At 43.1% G+C, this 20524-nt stretch overlaps 1 protein-coding gene across 3 annotated transcripts in view; it reads right to left on the bottom strand.

The window, feature by feature from the left end:
• Positions 1-20524, bottom strand: part of MYO1D (myosin ID) — a 343759-nt gene that overhangs the window by 126620 nt on the left and 196615 nt on the right. For 2 of the 3 annotated variants that reach the window (XM_059147262.1, XM_059147261.1), the window contains 3 exons: positions 19291-19435; positions 18656-18760; positions 5796-5909 (listed from right to left, as the gene is read on the bottom strand). In XM_059147262.1, coding sequence (XP_059003245.1) covers positions 5796-5909; positions 18656-18760; positions 19291-19435 — 364 coding nt within the window. Of the gene's footprint in view, positions 1-5795; positions 5910-6722; positions 7125-18655; positions 18761-19290; positions 19436-20524 lie in introns of those variants that run through there. The other variant, XM_059147263.1, reaches the window with a different exon arrangement.

Here is a 20524-nt window from a genome sequence, read left to right as displayed (position 1 = left end):
CAAGCCATTCCTAAACACAAATGTATCATCTTTGATGCATTTTATAAAAACTAAAATTTAGAAACAAAAGCAGCTAATCCCTCAACTCAAAAAGCTAGAAAAAAGAACCAACAGAGTAAATCTAGAGACTGGAGAAGAAAAAAAAGAGCAGAGGTCAATGAAAAGGTAATGAAATCAACAAAATAGGTCTCTAGCAAAACTTACCTGGGAAAAAATGAGAAAAAGCACATCTGATCAATATGAAGGACACAGAGGGTATGTAACAGAGGTACAGTGCAAAGATCTCCACCTGGGGCCATCCCCGAGATCACTGGCTTCCCTGAAATCAAGTGGCCACTCTGGTTTAGTTAGCAGCTTCTTCTCCCCCGAGGAACAGCAGAGGGCTGCCTCTCCGAGCTCAAGGGACTGGGGCGTACTCTTCTTCAGACAGAGGAGAAAACAAACGTGACTGTAGGTGTTTCACACACTGGACGGTAATGGTCTGTGTATCAGGTGTCCAGATCCTCCCTGGGCTTCAATGATCACCTGCCTCCTTTACTTCACCTTTCTCTTTGGCTTACCCTTCCTCCTCGGTCTTCCTTCACAGATAGCTTTCTTCCCCCACCACCTTTTTTTAGATTCTATTTTTAAAAAGATTTTATGTATTTATTTGAGGAGAGAGTGCAGAGCGAGAGGGAACGAGTGCGGTGGGAAGGGGCAGAGGCATAGGGGGAAGCAGACTCCCTGCTGAGCAGGGACTTGAGCCCGGATCATGACCTCAGTTGAGGGCAGATGCTCAACTAACTGAGCCACCCAGGCGCCCCTCTCCTCCCCCTTCACTGAGGTATATATAACGTGCATTCAGCAGGGCACACATATCTCAAGGAAACTGCCCGATGAATTTGAATACATGCATACCCAAGTGTGACCACCACCAGCTCAAGCCATGGAGCTGGTCATTTCCAGCCCCCAGAAGGCTCTTTCCTTCCTGCTCATGTCTCTGTGTCTCTGCTCTTCCTTATGCCCCAAATACTTTCCCTCCAACTAAATATCTGGCTCATTTCTTAGCTCCTTCATGTCTCCGCTTGAATGTCAGCTTCAGAGTGAGGCCCAATCACCTTATTTGTAATTACAACACCTCTCACAGCTTCTATCTTCCCTCCCTAGTCTGTGTCTTCCTTTTCCCCTGCTGATGGATTATATGACGCGTGTGCGTATATACATGCACGTGTACATGCACATTTACACATAAGCCCAAAGTCTGCTACTCGCCACCAAAGTTTCATAAGGGCAGAAACGGACCATTTTGACCCTTCCATGCCACAATACCCATAGGTATGGCACATAACGAGTCCTCAGTGATCACTTATTGAAGGAAGACTTGAGTCACTGAGATTGTACACGCTGTAATGAGACAATAGCGTCACAGAGGTCTGAAACCCCCAGTGAAGGCAATTCCCACACTGCTGTTCTAACCCAGGCATAACTGCCCATTAAGCGAGTCTCCTTAAGTCTCTGTTCATCGCACCTTAAGATCTAGCAGGAAGAAATGAGCACAAGGATGCTGCCGGAAATCAGTCTCAGAGGGGACGTGGCCCTGCTTGCAGCCTGTCAGCGAGGAAGAGGCGCTCTTTCCCCAGCACACAGAGCCAGCGGGGTCTGTAGGGAGGAAGCAGTCACTTACCGTTACAGCCGAGCCCCTGGACGCTGGCTGATATGCCCATTAGTGTTAAGGCCTGGGACACTTAGGTGCTACTACTGCTTTACACAAGTTCAATGGGTTGGGAGGTGTAAAGACAGTAAACCGGTTCAGTACTTTTTACGGTGCATTAGGAAAACAACAAATATTCACCCCGTGTTGCCGGCTGGAAGCAGTTAAAAGCCCTGGTGAAGACCAGGTTTAGAAGCTGATCAGACACAGAGCCAAACGAGAGCCTCGCTGAAACTCTCACCCGTGACGGGCATCCGTGAGCGCGAGCCAGGTCCTGTTTGACAAGAACTGGAATCCTGGAGGCCGGAACAGGAGGTGGGAAGGGTCCAAGGCCCCACGGATGCCTGATGAAGCTGGCCTATTTGAAGCACTTCTCTCCTGATGACCACCCCCAGCGAGCTCTGTGACCAAGGTCAAAAATGACTTGGGCCTAAGGACAGTGGCCAAAGACTGTAGAGGGAAGAGATCAATCATGTCCTAAATGAGCTGTAGTAATTATCCATGCCACACTAGGAAAAGTCAGGGAAGAAGATACGTGCAGACTAACAAATGCTTGGGAAGGAGCTGCAGTACCGATGTGGGTCAAGCAGAACCAGTTGCCATGGTGAGGACTCATCTGGAGACTGTGCTCCATATGTTCCTGCAGGAGGACACCCCAGTGGTTTACTGGGCTGGCTGACGTAGACCCTAGCCTTGCGCTAGCCTGTGCTGTCTGGCAAGGACGGTGACTGGCAGGAGGAAGACGCTCAAGAGAGCAGCAGAGCCCCAGGAAGCGGCAGGCCCTCGACTCTCCCCTCGACTCTCCACGCACTCGTGCTGCTCAGGGGGCTCCGGGATAACACAGGCCCCGAAGGCTGCCTTAACCGCTGAATGGTAGCATTTCTTGGGTCTTTGCAAGATTCTTCTCCCTTACTACCATGTGTAATCTCATTAAAAACAAAACATTACTCAAGAGAGTGTATGGTCACAATCTGTTCCTTGGAGCCAGAAAAGCTTAAGTGAGACAGGAAAGGAGCCTGTGCAGAAGGAGGAGTGTGGGACCCTCAGCTGTCTGTTCTTACCGACTACTCTCACTTCTGAAAACTTTCCAACTTGATTCTACAACACGGCGTTCCTATAGTTCTCTTCTTTCCTAGAATAATTCATAACCTATGGAACTGAAGGGAAGCTACCGCTCATTCAGCGCAGGAAAGAGAGAAGCACATGGAGGCCCATTGAGAGATTTCCTTCTTACTCCATTTCCTTCAGCGATTCTTTCCCCATCGTTTAACAGGGAATGTTCTCGAATCATCTGGCCCCTTTCTCTCTCTGGACGCATAATTTCAGCCTCCAATTATACATGGATCCACTCTTAAGTTTTTATTTTAAGCGCTGAATTCTTCCCCCTTCCCCCATAATATTGGCCTTCCAATTTATCTGTGGAATGTACACTCCCAAGTTTCACCAGTGCCTGAAACTCAGCATGGCTAAAACTGACATTATGTCCTTTCTCCCTTCCCACTTTCTGCACTGCTCTTACTAGCATTATCCATTGTTAAAAGTTCCCGTCTTAAGCTGTGTTTTAATTTCAAAATATTCTGATCACGCCAACAGTATAAAGAATAAAATAATAAAGACTCCTGTTTTCAATTTCAACACTTAACTATTTTGCCATATTTGTTTCAAACTCAAAAACATTTTTATAGATATGGTTGGAAGTCCCCTAGCCCATTCAGCCTGGCCCCTTCCTTAAGAGGCAGCCACTCCTCTGAGGTTGGTTTCTGCCAAAAGCAGATCCCAAGAGAAAGGCTGATAAACCCAGAGGACTGATTTGGAAGGTGCAGGAGCACTGGCAAGGGTGTGGGGAGGTGGTTTGAGTGTGGGAAGATAGCCAGTGGGGCCCAGTGTTAAATGAGCTACCACTGTGGGTAAGCTGAAGGCAAAGTGAGTTCTGGCAGCCTAAGGGCAGGCTTTTGACAAGAATTTTGACTGATGAAAGTGAGGCTGGGGTGCCCAGAAATAAGGGAATACAGGAGGACATGGGCAGAGTGCTGACGACGTCTGTGATAGTGTGTGCCCATTCTTTTTTTTTTTTTTTTTAAGATTTTATTTATTTAAGAAGCCCCAGTGGACTAATGGATAAGGCATTGGCCTCCTAAGATTTTATTTATTTATTTAACAAAGATCACAAGTAGGCAGAGAGAGAGGAGGAAACAGGCTCCTTGCCAAGCAGAGAGCCCGATGGAGGGCTCAATTCCAGGACCCTGAGACCATAACCTGGGTAGAAGGCAGAGGCTTAACCCACTGAGCCACCCAGGTGCCCCGTGTGTGCCCATTCGGTTGACATTGCTTACTTTTACTGCAACTGTTAAACATCACTAATTTTTATATTAGATGATATTATTGATAACACTAACAACAATGATACTGGTGAAGGGGAACAGTGACTATAAATACACGCCAGTCAACATGAAAAAGGATGGTAGTTTGGGAAAATAACTTCAGTTCAAAGAGTTGTTTAGCTATTTATTTAATTTATATCGAGTGCTTTGATTGATCTCCCTTTCAATAAAAGGTAAAGAAATAAAACGCTGGTCACAATTCATGTTTTGTTTGGTTCCACACTTCATTTGACTTTGACAAAATCTGATTTTCTCCCGTACCTTCCTTCATCTCCTACTTTAAGATTGCAGTGATTAGGCTTAAATGATGATTGATATGTGAGATTACAAGCATTTGCTAAGAAGACTATATACAACCAAGAATGTCTTAGAATATCATTTTCTTCTTAGCTGCAATCTACTAGCCTTTCTATTGAAAGGGAGAAAGAGATGCATGTGTGTGTACAGGGTGGCAGTGGGGGGGGGGCATGTAATCGAGACAAAGCTCGACCCCATAATCAGCCCTGCAGTGATATTCTAAATCATTTAGCAAAGCCAGGAATAGTTTGCTTTCTCTGTACCTCACAATCAACAGGACTCCTGATTTAACAACACAGAACTACAAAACAAAATGTTCCCTGTTCCCTTTTGTAGAGACCAGAAGGATTTAAAATAATCTTGAAACGATATTCCTCATAGATTCTATTATTGGACAGACAGACCTCCTTCCTTAGGAACTAGCAGACAGAAAAATCACCTGACTCTCGAAAAGATCTTATAGTCAGCAGGATGTTTCTGAAGAATTAAAACAGACAGTCACTTGTAAAGCAGACCACGTACAGCAGGAGGAAAATAAAAAAAAAAAACAAAAAACAACTTATATTGAGATTCAAGGAGATATCCACTAAATTTCGTATTTCAAATGAGAAATGATTACAGAACTTGAAAACCCCCTGGAGGACAACTGAGTGGGTTTAGATCAGAGGCAAAATATACTAGTGAAAAGAACTTCCGGAAACAGCATAAATTTTACATCTGAAAGAGAGATAATGTTTTCATGAAGTAATTCTGTACTGTTTTTCTCCTAATTCCATTTCTCTATAAAAACAAACCTCTTGAAAGCAAGTAAGAAAATATATTATATGCCACATTTAAGCAGTAGGTAGGATTAGGAATAGAGAAAGGCTATGTAGAATAGGGAGTCCTTAATGTTTGTTTTTTAAAAATGCCTTCATTAATCTATTGGAAACTTTGGATCCTTTCTCCTTTTTTTTGGGAAGATTTTATTTATTTATTTGACAGAGATCACAAGTAGGCAGAGAGGCAGGCAGGGGGGGCGCGGGGAAGTAGGCTCCCTGCTGAGCAGAGAGCCTGGGGCTGATCCCAGGACCCTGGGGTCATAACCCGAGCCTAAGGCAGAGGATTTAACCCACTGAGCCACCCAGGCACCGCCCCCCCCACCATCCCGGCTTTTTGTTAAAGTACTCTCCATACCCAACAGGCAGCCTGAACTCATGACCCCAAGATGAAGAGTCGCACGCTCTACCAACCAAGCCAGCCAGGTATGCCTGGATCCTTCTTACAGAAAATTGTACATTTGTACAAGACACAAGATGGGCATAAAATTTCAGGAATTCATGGGCTCCCTAGAGCTCCAAAGGTTGTAGTGATCAGTCTACTGACCCACTAGTGGTCCAAGAACACCAGGTTAAGACTCCATCCTTCAGGAAGCAGAGAACACTTACGTTGTACAGAGGAATGGTCTTCATCACCTTGTACTGTTTAGTGGGATCCATCTTATAGAGGTGACGATCGGTGACAAAAATCGCTCGGTCTTCCACCTTACTAAATCGATTCACCTATAAGAAAACAAACCAATAAGCCATCATATTCATCAAGAATGAAATCAAATGATCCACAGGAAATTATCTATCTAGGGGCAGAGGCAGCTGGCTGGGAGACACATTCCTTTTTTTTTTTTTTAAAGATTTTATTTATTTATTTGACAGACAGAGATCACAAGTAGGCAGAGAGGCAGGCAGAGAGAGAGAGAGGGAAGCAGGCTCCCTGCTGAGCAGAGAGCCCAATGCGGGACTCGATCCCAGGATCCTGAGATCATGACCTGAGCCGAAGGCAGCGGCTCAACCCACTGAGCCACCCAGGCGCCCAGGGAGACACATTCTTTAACAGATTATGTACCATTCTCCAGGATGAACAGAGATCTATAAGGACTCACAGTTTCCAGATTTACAGGATTTTACAGTTTAAATTTCACCATTTAATTCAACAGGAAAAACAACAAAAACATATAAGAATTAAAGGACTAAAAACATGTGACCCAGATACTGTAAAGAAAATGAAAAGAGAACCCAGAAACTAAGGAGCAAATGTCTGGCATATCACATTTCTGTTAAGGGACACAATTGTATGTCTAAGAGAATAGAACATACACTGTATCTAGAATATATATCTCCATAATAAAAAGACAAAAAAAAAAAAGAATAAAGAATTTGAACAGACATTTCTCCAGAGAAGATACACAAATAGCCAATAAGCACATGAAAAGATGCTTGACATTAGTAGTCACCAGGGAAACGTAAGTCAGAACCCCGGGGAGATACCACTTCACACTCACCAGAATGGTAATAATAACAAAGATAGATAATAACAAACGCTGGCCAGGATGTGGAGAAATTGGAGCCCTCCTCATTAAGGGGTCGTAATGGTCGTAATATGAAATGATGCAGTCCCTTTGGAAAAGAGTCTGGCAGGGCCTTTAGTGGTTAAATCTAGAATTACCATCTGACCCAGAAATTCACTCGCAGGTGTATAAGGGAATTGAAGACATATCCACAGGAAAACTTGGGCGTGAAAGTCTTTAATCATGACAGAGACAACGTCAATGTCCATTAACTGACGAACCGATAAATAAAATAGGATATATCCACACCATGGAATACAACTGGTCAGCAAGAAGAAATAAGTGGAAAAACATGATGCTGAGTCAAAGAAGTCAGGCCCAGAGGACCACGCTGCAAGACTTCATTCACATGTAATCTCCAGAATAAGCCAATCTGTAGAAACAGAAAGGAGGTTATTGGTTGCCTAGGGCTGGAAGAGATGGAAGGTTAGGAAGGATGACAGCTAAGGGTTGGGGGTTTCTTTTTGAAAACTGATGGTGGTGATGGATCTACAGCTCTGTGAACACACTGAAAGCCGATGGTTTGTATACTTGAAAATGGGGAGTGGTATGCACGCAATTAGATCGCAATAAAGCTGTAAAAAATGTAAGTCCTATCAGAAACGACTCATTCTGCCCCTTTTCTAATTCCCTAAAAGCATAATGAGTATGTCATTAAATCTACATGTTTGGGGGCGCCTGGGTGGCTCAGTCGTTAAGTGTCTGCCTTCAGCTCAGGTCATGATCCTGGCGTCCTGGGACTGAGGCTGGTGTCAGGCTTCCTTCTCAACAGGGAGCTGCTTCTCCCTCTGCCCCACCCCTCCTAGGTCATGCTCGCTCTCTTTCTCTCTCTGGCAAAAATAAATAAATAAAATATTTAAAAATCCACTTGTTCAAAAGTGGGACAGTGCCTTCCTAGTGCCTATGGCATGAATTATGGCACGAATGCCTCATAATTACCACTGTCCAAAACAAGAGAGGGCTACATGGAAAGAGAGGGCCACATGTCCTATCCTGCAGATAGGACAGGATCCGATGCAAGGTGGACCCCTACTGTGGGTGTGGTAGAGGGGGTTCCTGCTTTGAATATGATGACTCGAGGTTTCTAAGGTCTCCTCCCGCTCAGATCCTAGGATTCCTTTATCTGACTTTCAAGAGTTTTTCTATTTGTCACTATTCTCCTTTTCATTTATTTTTTTTCTTTTAAAGACTTATTTTCTTTTTTAGTAATCTCTACACCCAACATGGGGCTCGGATTTATAACCCCGAGATTAAGAGTCCCATGCTCTACTAAGCCAGCCAAGTACCCCACTATTCTCCTTTTTAAACTTTATTTCTTTACGGGCTCTGCTCCGATCTAACAGGTTTCCTCACGTTATGCTCTCTCTTAAATGTTTATGATTTTCCACTCTCCTTTTTAGCTCTCTGCATTTTAAGATAATGCTCAAATTCTCATTTCATTATAAAACTGCTAAAATTTCTAAAGTAAAAAAAACGATTACCCTTTCCTCTCACCTTCTATTACATAATTTGGATACATACAGAGTTAAGACTAAAACAAGAAAATTAACATCATAACCAAAGGGCACAGGGTTCTTCTTTTAAAGCAGGATACTCAAGAATGACGAGCTCTTGTCTAAGCACTTTTGCTAACATGAAATGCTCGCTCCTATCCCAAATGCCTTTTTTTTTTGAAAGAAAGACAGGGCAGGTTTGCTGATGTTTATAAATTCCAAGACAATACAGTTAAATCTAACCTTAGTCTCTACCTTCTCACTGTGAAGTTCAGTTAGTATCTACACTTCTTTACTAAAAGGGCAAACGTTTTCATTTAATAACTGTAAAGTTTTACAAGGACACTTGTAATTTTGGGGCCGTGGATGCATGTTAGGAATACATTTGATAAAACAGTTGTGTAGAACACTGTGTTTTTAAACTTGTAGTTGAAGCTCTGTTTGGCACAGGATGCCAATTCTACTTATGAATTTTGTGATAAGCTACTAAAACCTCACGAACGTAGATCTAAGTAACTCAGCCACTATAAAAGATTATACAGGTTACCTGAAGATTGGTAGTATATGAAAAAGCTGCTTCCCTTGTAAAATAGCTACAAATAGGTTAACAAAATAGTGACAAATAAAACTTAGGAATTTACTTGAAAACAAAGTAAAAATCTCATATTCAGCTGTATGATTTTTTTTTTTTTTAAATGAAGATCAAGAAACAGCAAAACTACCTTATGGTACAGGCAGTCAGAAGAGTGGTTGACCTTGGTACGGGGAGGGCTTGGATGGGAAGGGGCACGAGAAAGCTTTTCAGGGTAATGGAAATGTTCTCTATCTGGACAGGGTTGTGATTTACATGGGTGTACACACTCATCAAAATCAGTGAACTCTATACTATCCGGGCATCTCCTTGTATATAAATTATACCTCAATACAAGTACATGAACAAAACACCGTAACATCTCAAATATCCAGGACAGAGCCATATTTACTGCCTTCTTATTTCACAGACAGGAATCCTGTCTTCCAGCCAGGCTGGAAGTTCCCTGAGGGTCATTATCATCTGATGGCTTTTTTCTTATACCTCACAGCCCCCAGTACAGAAGTGGGCAGCCCATAGAGTTTACTCTACCCTTGCAGATCTGTTGGTTTTGAAAGCAATTCTAATCCGACAGGATAATTTCAAGAGGAGCTTCTCCCCACATGAGCCAATCAGTGTTGATGACTGGAAAACACGGCAGCACACTGGGGAGGCTGCATAATGTGTGGAAAAAAATGTCCCAAGTGGCAAATGATAGCACTTTTGTTCAATAGCTTAAGTCCCCAATGCCTGGTGTGGTCTTGGAAAACCTCCATTTCTGCTGAAGAAAGAGGAAGTGGGGACTCTGCTCTCTTCTTTCTGAGGCTGGAAGATTATCAGGAAGCGATCTCTTCAATAAAAAGCTCCCTAATACAGCAGGCACTATGAAAACACATGTATTGGGGGGCGCCTGGGTGGTTCAGTCGGTTAAGCGTCTGCCTTCAGCTCAGGTTGTGATCCCCCGGTCCTGGGATTGAGCTCTGTGTCAGGCTCTCTGCTCAGTGGGAAGCCTGCTGCTCGCTCTGCCCTTCCCCCTGCTTGTGCTTTCTCTCTAAAATAAATAAAATCTTAAAAAAAAAAAAACACAAAAGCACATGGATTGCTCATTGGGAATTATTTATTCTCATGGTTGGACTAGCTGAAATTTATTTGTACTTTTTTTTAATCCCATAAAGAGTCTTTTCCATGAGTTAATTTTTTCCTTCAGAGTCTGTATTTCTGGAGGGCAAGACATTGCCAGCAGCCGTCACTACAATACTCTGTACACAGAGTATGGACAGGCCAGAGAAACTGTCCTGAGCGAATCTGGTAGAAACCTTTGTGTCTGTACTTGCAACGCTGTATTGGTCATATTACCCTTATAAAATCCTTAGTTTCACGCTTTCATTGAGAAAAGGGTCTTTCTATAATCACACATCTCAAAATGGTATTGCTATATTTTTACATCCGGCACATTGCTACAATTGATTAGAAAAAAAGTTATACTGGTAAGCATTTCCTTATATTAAATAATTTGATAATTTCTTTTTCTCAAAATGGCAATGTGCACTTTAAAGCACTGTATAAACTGCTAATATTTGAAGGAATGATGCCCTTGGTTATAGTAAGAATCTAAGACTAGTAGATGGGGTTGAGCTAGGTAAGGAACAAACACGTGAAAATAATTTCATATAAAGATAAGCATAAAGAAAAAAATCTAGATAATGGGATTGGGAGAAAATACACGTGTGATTCAGTAGAGTGCTACTTTATGAGAGAGTCAGAGAATGCCCAATTTATAGGTAAATCTTTCTCTGATAGGCAGAATTAACCACAGGCCATTTTATAAATAAGGAATGAATTACATGCTGACTGGGATGTTTCAATCCTAGATTTGGGTAATACTTAAATCAAAACTGAGCACAGGGGCACCTGGGTGGCTCAGTGGGTTAAGCCTCTGCCTTTGCTTCAGGTCATGATCCCAGGGTTCTGGGATCGAGCCCCATCTGGCTCTCTGCTCAGCAGGGAGCCTGCTTCCCACCCCCTGCCTGCCTCTCTGCCTACTTGTGATCTCTCTCTCTCTCTCTGCCAAATAAAAAATAAAAATCTTAAAAAAAACAACTGAGCACAAAAACATTTCTGAACAACTATAAAGTCATATCTCTCAGTGATTAGAGGGAAAAGCAAAGCAAAACAACAAAGAACTATAAACCCCTCCCCTAAGCAAAACAGAAGGCAAACCTGAGATAATATCTCCCCCTCCCCCCCGCCCCCGCTCCCCAGATCACATCTTCAAGATGCAAACAAAGAAGTTAGAGACTAATTGGTATGCACTGTTGCCTTTGCTGGTTGTACAGCTAACTAAATTAGGGTAGGTAAGTCAGGACACAGCTTGGTATGCTGCTGTAGGTAGGAGCACAAACTAAAATGTAGGTTTGCATTTCCTCTGCCCTCTCTCCCTCTGCCTCATAGTTTTAGAGATCCATCAATTTGGTAAACACTGCTTTTGTAACCAAAGCATATTTTTCAGTCTTCAACTCGACAAAAATGGTATCTGTAATTAAGAGTAAAGTAGAGTGTATGTGGGAAACTAATGACTGCTCTTGGCAGTGATTATCTACATCACATAGCAATGATTTTGGCCATAAGAGAGATTTGGCCCTTGTTAGAGGGCTCGAAACAAGGTGACTGTAGAGCTCCTGCGTTAGCATTTTTCTAAGTTGTTCTGGACAACCCCAGCCTCATGAGATGCTTTGTGAGAGAAAGGGTTCCAAGTCAGGGTGGCTGGAGGAACCTTGCAAACCACAGCCTCCCCTAAGATACTCGTAACCCACGAATATATTAGAGGCTCTGAGCATTCTGCACTTAAAGAACATATTGGACTGCTTTACCCAGCATTTCCCACAGATGATACAAGGCAACCTTCTTATAAACACATGAATAAATCCAACAGCACACTGGTTTCTGAAACGCATGGGGGAGGACATTTGTATGCATGTTAGAGCATCTGTATGCATGTTAGAGCAGGAGGACGAGAGGACATCTAGAGTGGAACGTGGGTCAAAAGCAACAGTAGTGTTCCTCATCTTTGGCCAAATCACCTAAGAAATAGAGGTGTGTTGCCCGAGAGTACAAGAAAAGAAAAGCGCGTTGCCTAATTTCGCAAGGTCGCACAAGAGTCAAAAACAACAGGCCTTCTTTGGAGAACAGTGTGGAGATTCCTCAAGAAATTAAAAATAGAACTTCCCTATGACCCTGCAATTGCACTCCTGGGTATTTACCCCAAAGATACAGATGTCGTGAAAAGAAGGCCCATCTCTACCCCAATGCTTATAGCAGAATGGCCATGGTTGCCAAACTGTGGAAAGAACCAAGATGCCCTTCAACGGACGAATGGATAAGGAAGATGTGGTCCATATACACTATGGAGTATTATGCCTCCATCAGAAAGGATGAATACCCAACTTTTGTAGCAACATGGAGGGGACTGGAAGAGATTATGCTGAGTGAAATAAGTCAAGCAGAGAGAGTCAATTATCATTATGGTTTCACTTATTTGTGGAGCATAACAAATAGCATGGTGGACATGGGGAGTTAGGAGAAGGGAGTTGGGGGAAATTGGAAGGGGAGGTGAACCATGAGAGACTATGGACTCTGAAAAACACCTGAGGGATTTTAAGTGGTGGGTGGGTGGGAGGTTGGGGGAACCAGGTGGTGGGTATTAGAGAGGGCACGGATTGCATGGAGCACTGGGTGTGGTACATAAACAATGAATACTGTTATGCTGAAAATAAATAAAAAATAAATTAAAAAAAAAAAAACAATAGGCCTGCCACGATGATAAAAGTGGGGAGTACTTTCCTTTTTGTGATCTGTCCACGAGTTAGCTTGGAAACCAAAGGCAAAAACCTCAAAGCAGCCATTTTACTGAAGGGCTGTTTAGAAATATTACATTCCTTTTTATATAAAAACATAATTTCTAATGAGAACAGGTCACACACCCCTAGCTTGTGCTTAGCAACCCAAATCATCCTTAAAACAGATTGAGTGGGAACGACATCCTGTCCCAAAGAAGGAGCTTTAAGCTGCGTTACAGCAGAATCGAAGTGGCAAAGAGAAAATGTTAACAAACACACATCAATTTGTAAATTCAAATTTAATTAAAATAATGATGGCAAAGGAACACCTTTTCTTTCTCATAAATTCATAAGGTAATAAAAAAAAACTGGATCACAGACTCATTGTTAGAAGAGATCTCACCTTATTTCTTCCAGGATCCATGCTAAAATCCTCAACCAAAGAAAACTCCCTATCACCTGGCTCTTGCCCAGATCCTTTTGGCGATCTATTTATAGTCTTAGTCAACACCACAGGGGGTCAGAGCTAAAGGTCCCCTGAAGAGTCAGACCAACAGAAAACACATTCTGGGCGAGTGTAGCTATTTGCAGAAGTCTCCAACCTTAAAGGACCTTTTATAACTGTAGTTAATGGAAAGTGGTTGTTCTCAAAAGAATCAAAGCATAAAGAAGGAGGCCTTACTGAAATCATGTCAAGCTTACCTTGGCACATGCTTGGGATTAAATAATTTCTAGGAAAGACATTATCTAAACTCAACACCAAAACCCCCAAACAATCTGACTGGAAAATGGACAGAAGACTCGTATAGACATTTTGCCAAAGAGGTGCTGATGGCCAGCAGGCTCGTGAAAAGATGCTCAACTTCACTCATCATCAGGGACGTGCAATCAGAACCACAATGAGCTATCCCCTCACACCTGTCAGAATGGTTAGAATCAAAGACAAGAGGGGTGCCTGGGTGGCTCAGTGGGTTAAAGCCTCTATCTTCGGCTCAGGTCATGATCCCACGGTCCTGGGATTGAGCCCCACATCAGGCTCCCTGCTCAGCGGAAAGCCTGCTCCCCCCCTCCCCCGCCCTTCTCTGCCTGCCTCTCTCCCTACTTGTGATCTCCGTCAAATGAATAAATAAAATCTTAAAAAAAAAAAAAAAAAGAATCAAAGACAAGAAAAAACAAGTACTGGAGAGGATGTGGAGAAGAAGGAACCCTCACGCACTATTGGCGGGAATGTAATTTGGTGCAGTCACTGCGGAAAACAGTATGTGCCTCAAAAAATTAAAAATAGAAATACCATATGGTCCAATAATTCTACTACTGGGTGGATATTTATGCAAAGGAAATGAGAATACTAATTTAAAAAGATATTTGCACCCTTATGTTTATTGTGGTATTATTTACAACAATAAAAGTATGGAAGCAATTTAAGTGCCATCAATAAACAGATAAGGAAAATGTGTTATACACACACACACACACAAACATACACACAGAATAACACAGCCATAAAAACAATGAGATCTTGCCATTTGCAACAACATAAATGAACACGGAGGTATTATGTGACATGAGATAAGTCAGACTGAGAAAGACAACGGCCGATGATTTCACTCATACGTGGGATTTAAAAAACAACAAATAAATACACAAAAAGCAGAACCGGATCTGTAAATGCAGAGGAAAAAACCCCAAACTCATGGTTGCCAGAGGGAAGGGGCGGAGGGGCATGGGAGAAGAAGGCTTCCAGTTATGGAGAGAAGTTGTTGGGGGTAAAGGGACGACAGAGGAAACACAGTCAGTGATGTTGCAATGGTGTGGTTCGGCGACCGGTGGTAGCTGTCGTCAGTGAGCACAGTGTAATGTGTAGAGTTGCTGACTCACTACGTTGTACTTTAATGTAACATGATGTGTCAACTATACTCAAATTAAAAAAAACTAAGCTATAGTGTGAAGAAATATTATTTTTTATTGACTTTGGAAGCACAGGAGCATGACTAAGAATTTTCGGCCTTTATCCAGCAGGACCCAGGGAGAGACATGCGGTCAGACATCACACTGTCATCACTGGAAAGACAGAATCAGACACCAGGCTTTTCCAAAGCAGATGACATAATTCTCAAAACCACTCGACACTCTTCGATTGTTCTGATTACTAACCTGACTTCTCACATAGCTTGATACTAGAAAGGAAGTACCCTAGAGAGTAGATATGAGAGTCCACTAGCATGGTATGTTCCTTTGTGGAATTCACACATTGACACTGCGGCTCATACACTGTTTTATGTCTGATTCTGGCCCACAAGAGCCACTCTTGATGATCTGATCACCTCCAGGTCCACTTATAAAATAGCTTCTGGATCTATGAGCTCAGAATTAGACTCCACTTGGTTAACCACCCAACTGCCAGCAAGCTTTCCTACTTCATTTTGATTTCTTTTTTTTAAAGCTACTCTCTATTTTGTTAGTCTACATTATGTAGAGGTGATCTCCTCTTCCTTAGAATGTTTGAATACCCCTGCCCCTGGTCACCAACATTCTATGGTCTTTCTCTGTTAACGGACTAATGTAAGTGGAATCACACAGTATTTGTCTTTGTGTCTTATTCACCTAGACGGTATCTTCAAGGTCATCCATGCTGTGGGCATGTACTTCCTTCCTCTTTATGCTTAATAAGTATCCCTCTGCCTGGATACACATGTCCTTTCCTTTCCTTCCTTCCTTCCCTTCTTTCTCTCCTTCCTTCCTTCTTTCCCTCCCTCTCTCTTTCTCTTTCCTTCCTTCCCTCCCTATTTTTTTTCTTTTTCCTTCCTTTCTCCCTTCCTTTTCCTCCCTTCCAAGAATCCCAACCAGGCTCCAAACCTAGCACAGAGCCTGACGGGGGTGCTCCATCTCATGACCCTAAGCTCAGAACCTGAGCTGAAATCAAGAGTCACATGCTTTAAATGAGTGAACAACCCAGGTGCCCCGGATATATGTCTTCTTTATTCATCTGTCCATGGACATTTGAGTTGTTTTCATCTTTAACTACCGTGAATGCTGCTATGAGTGTTGGCGTACACTCAATTATCGTTTTGAGAGATTTAAATAATAAGAAAGCTACTACGTACTTATACATGAGGCCACCATTCTCCTTGCTCCTCATTCCTTGGTTATGCCCACATTACCATCTGGAACCACTTTCCTTCCGCCTGAAGGCCATTCTCTAGCATTTCCTGTAGTGTGTATTTTTAGATATGCTCAAAGACATCTTTATTTCGCTTTGGTTTTTAAAAGCTATATTTGCTGGTTGCAGAATTGTAGGTTGACAGCTGTTCTTTTCCTTCAGTGAAAGAAGTTTTAAAGCTGTTGCCCCACTGTCTTTTTGCTTGTTCTGTTTCTGACAAGAAATCTGATGCATTCTCACCTTTCTCTTCTGTGTTTTTTTTCATTACTGCTGCATTTAAGGTATTTGTTCATGTTGTGCCTCCATATGGTGTTCTTCCTGTCTCTTGTGTTTGAGGTTTGTTGAGTTCCTTGGGTCTAAGAGTTTGCAGTTTTCACTGAATTTGGAAAAATTTCAGCCATTATTTCTTCAAATATTTTGAATTCCCCCTTCTCTTCCCTCCAACTCGGAGCTCCACGTGCCCGTATATTGGGCTACTGGACATTGGCTCACAGGGCCCCAATATTTTGCTCTTCTTTTTTTAGGGTGGTTGCATCTTCCTCCCTTCTGCAACATCTAAACTGTTTTTAATCTCATCAAGTATATTTAAAAAAATCTGAGATGCTGTGTTTTCTATCTCTATCCATAACATACACATAACAATTATTTTAGTGACCTTGTCTTTTAATTCTATAATCTACGTCAGTCCTGGATCCTTTTGAATGACTGACTTTTCTTCTCATTATCGGTTAGAGTCTCCTGCTGCTTTTGTAGACCTGGTAATTTTGGATCCAATGTCATGCATTCTGAATCTTCTCTTTTGGGTGCGGGTGAGTTCCTATTCTTGGGCATATCTTTGAACACTGTTCTGGGACACCGTTAGGTTGCTTGGAAAGAGTCTGATTCTTTTGAGTCATGTTTTCAAGATTTGCTGGGTGGGATTAGGGCAGTGTTTAGTCAAGGGCTAATTCCTCCCCATGACCTGTACTGTCCATACTCTACCAAGCATCCCATGAATCACGAGTGTTTCCCATGGCCTGTGGGAGTAGGTACTACCTGTAAGTACTTGGTTCTGGTTGCTGCCTGCCTTCCCTCTGGGGTGATTCTTGCGCTGGCCTTGGGCATTTTCCTCATATGCACACACTGAGTTCTGCTCAGCTCAGGCAAATACCTGTCGCAGACCGCTTGAGGCTATCCAGGGTCTCTCCATACTCTCTGTGCCGCCTGCTCTTCTCTGGCACTCTCCTCTGCAAACTCTAGCTGCCCTAGTGTCTCCCGGCTCAGCCCTCTTATTTCTGTCAGGGAGTCCATTAAGCTCCACCTGGGTTCCCCCAATCCCACCAGAGACTAGAATGTTTCTCCAGGAAGTCAATCAGCTGCCTGTAGGGCTCACTTGTCTGTTTCTCGTATCTTGATGTGCAGTGACCGAAGAACCATTGTTTCATAGATTCTGTCCTTTTAGTTTTTATTTTTTGAACATATTTCCTCCTTTTGCTCATCGTATAGCTATGTTGTATTTTACTGGGCACAAACACAATTATCTACTAATCTCATGATATATTAATGGTATTTTTTTCTAGTTTTTTGGCAATTACAATGTACAAAAGTACATCTTTGGAAGTATGTGTGAATATATCATAGGATAAATCCTGAGTTCTGGAATTCCTAGAGTAAGTGGTCTGGGCATTTAAAATTTTGGTAGCTCTTGCCAAACTGTTCACTCAAAAGGTCTGTATCTTATCAACAGTTTTTCCCTAAATTTCGTGCAAACACTGGTTATCAATGTGTTAAAGCTTGCCGATTACAGTGGAAAAATATTTCATTATTTTGATCTGAATAATACAGCAACTGTGTACTTTTTCAATATTTGAAACAAAATACCCCAAGTCACCCACACTTGGGCTTTTGTTATGAGGTAAATCTTTTATCATTTTCTTCATTCCTACTTTGGATACTGGCATATTTATGTCAATATTTCTTCTGGGGTCAATCTAGGAAATTTTTAAAAAAGATTTATGTATTTATCTTAGAGTGAGAGACTGAGAGAGCAGGAGAGGGAGAGGGAGAGAGAGAATACCAAGCAGATTCCCCGCTGAGTGTGGAGCCCAGTGCGGGGCTTGATCCCAGGACCCTTAGATCATGACCTGAGCTGAGATCAAGAGTGGGATGCTTAATCAACTGAGCCACTCAGGCACCCCAGAAATTCACCTGTTTCATTAATATTTGGAAATTTATCTGCCTAATTTTCACAAAATGCTTTTTAAAAAATTAATCATCACAACTTCCTCTCTATTTTGTGAAAAGCATTTTGAAGTTTTGAAAAACCGACCAAGTCTCCCGCCTTCCCCTCTCCGACTTCCACACTTCACTAGCCCCACGGACATCATCTGTAGCCAAGTTAACAGTCCACACACCCGTCTTGCCTCAGGTAGACAACAACTAGATTCGCAGCACGTGTAACTTGTCCCCCCCCCCCCCCCCAAATTCTCTGTCCTCCCTTTTCTAGACTCTGTTCTTCCTTCCTCCTTCCCCACCTTTAAAATAATGATCAAACATGTACAAGAAGTACGGGATGACCATGAGCTACAAGGCAGACCAGTACGTGCTGGGAAAAGACAGGTGAGCCATAAAGTTACCAGTGTTGGAACACAGGGAGGAACCCCCCAAAACCAAATATGTCCACTTCCTACCCCCCGCAGCCACAGTCACCTTGGCCACTGCACCCCGGCCCCAGCACGGGCGGGCGGCACTCAGTGTCAGAGAGCTGGGGGCTGCGGTCCCGTTTTAGTGCCTTCACAGCGATGTAAGGGCCTCTGAACCCAACCCCGTCTCCCCTGGAAGGGGGGCCGCCCCAGCCCGCCTCACCTTACGGACGTGACAGGAAAAGAGGACATTCATGTATTTGTCCTTCCGTTTCAGCTCGTTTGCGACGGGGACAAAAGTGCCTGAGGTCTGAGGTGTGTCTGGCTTCTGAAAGAAAAGGGGAAAGTGATGAAAAGAATCTGCTTAGCATTTTAGAGGAAAAGGCAATCTCTCCGTGGCCTGGCTTTCCAACCCTGCTCAGACCCTTCTCGGCAGGCGTACTTTAATCTCCCGTCGCAGCTGCCCGGCTGCCACAGGGGTGTTAACGCCACCGAAAGGCCTATAAAACTTTTAAAATACAGAATGGAAGGGAGGATGAAATGCAGCTCTGGGAATAATTAATATAAAGGTGGTAATTAAAAACAGCTGCTGAATTATGCAAGGGAAGGTTCAAATGCTCAAAAAGTGGTTTTGGAGTGTGCCTCGTACGTATGGCGCGGAGCGGCAGACAGCCCTTTTAAAGCAAGGGAAACATCAAACACCACACAGTTGGAAGCAACAAAATCCTTCCGTTCAGTATCGCCCATAGCAGTTTAGTTTCTGTAGGGGTCTTGTTCTTCCCACGAAGTTTTGGAGAAAATTTCTTCCCTTTCTCAGTAAAGGGAGGATCAGATTCTGGTTTGCTGTCCTGTACGTACCGAAGCAAGATAGTTGCCCTCCCAGGCTCTCTGGAGCCCAAGGTCAGCCCTCTGACCTTTCAGCATTTCCATGGCTGCAACCTTGGCCCTGACCTGGGGCAGGTCGGAAGCAGGCAGGCTCTTGATAAGCTCGGATGCTCTCCATCTGGAAGTGAATAAGTGAAATGTCTTAGGATTTAAAAACCCAATCCCATTCGTGCCCCCAAATAACCAGGCTGCCATTAAGCAGAATTTAAACCAAAGTACTTGTAAGGATACCCTAAAAACAAGGAAAAGAAAGGTCTCCAAAATATACACAGAACTCGTTAAAATACACATAGTTCTTTATTTTTTTTTTAAATTTCTTTTCAGCATAACAGTATTCATTGTTTATGCACCACACCCAGTGCTCCATGCAATCCGTGCCCTCCATAATACTCACCACCTGGCTCCCCCGACCTCCCACCCCCCGCCCCTTCGAAACCCTCAGGTTGTTTTTCAGAGTCCATAGTCTCTCATGGTTCATCTCCCCTTCCAATCTCCCTCAACTCCCTTCTCCTCTCCATCTCCCTATGTCCTCCATGTTATTTGTTATGCTCCACAAATAAGTGAAACCATATGATAATTGACTCTCTCTGCTCGACTTATAAAATATACATAGTTCTTTAGACAAAGATCTTTGTATAACTTGCTTTGTCATTTGTGTGTGTGTGTGTGTGTGTTTTAAGATTTTATTTATTTACTTGACAGAGAGAGAGATCACAAGTAGGCAGAGAGGCAGGCAGAGAGAGAGAGCATTTGTGTGTTTTGAAATCAACTAGAACTTCATGACACATGGGTTTTCTCATGACATTTATAGTCAGGGCACAGAAAGTCCTTCCTTCATTCAACACCGAGGTACTCACTGAGCCCTTTCTAGGCACTTACTAAACTCGAGAGGCTATTCTGGGCATTGGATCAAGGGATCCAACAAAGGGATCGAGGTCTTTTCTGCTAGGTGCTTACCTTCCTGAAGCAGGGACGGACAGTGAACCAACAAGAATGTGTGATGTGCTCAGGGCTATGGAGAAAAAAATCTGGCGAGGAAAGGACAGGAGGGCAGTGGTGGGAGGAGCAGGGGTGGGCACTGTTGTGTGGAAGAAGGCTGGAGGGGGTATGAGGCTATTTCCATGAGGCACATGGGAGAGGTCGGTGGCTGGGATCTGGTGGAGAGTAGTGGAGGCAGACACGTGCTGGTCCTGGATGCATTTTGAAG

Source organism: Mustela lutreola, chromosome 15, assembly GCF_030435805.1.
Source record: "Mustela lutreola isolate mMusLut2 chromosome 15, mMusLut2.pri, whole genome shotgun sequence".
Classification (NCBI taxonomy): Eukaryota; Metazoa; Chordata; class Mammalia; order Carnivora; family Mustelidae; genus Mustela; species Mustela lutreola.
This window is presented reverse-complemented; position numbering and strand designations above follow the sequence as displayed.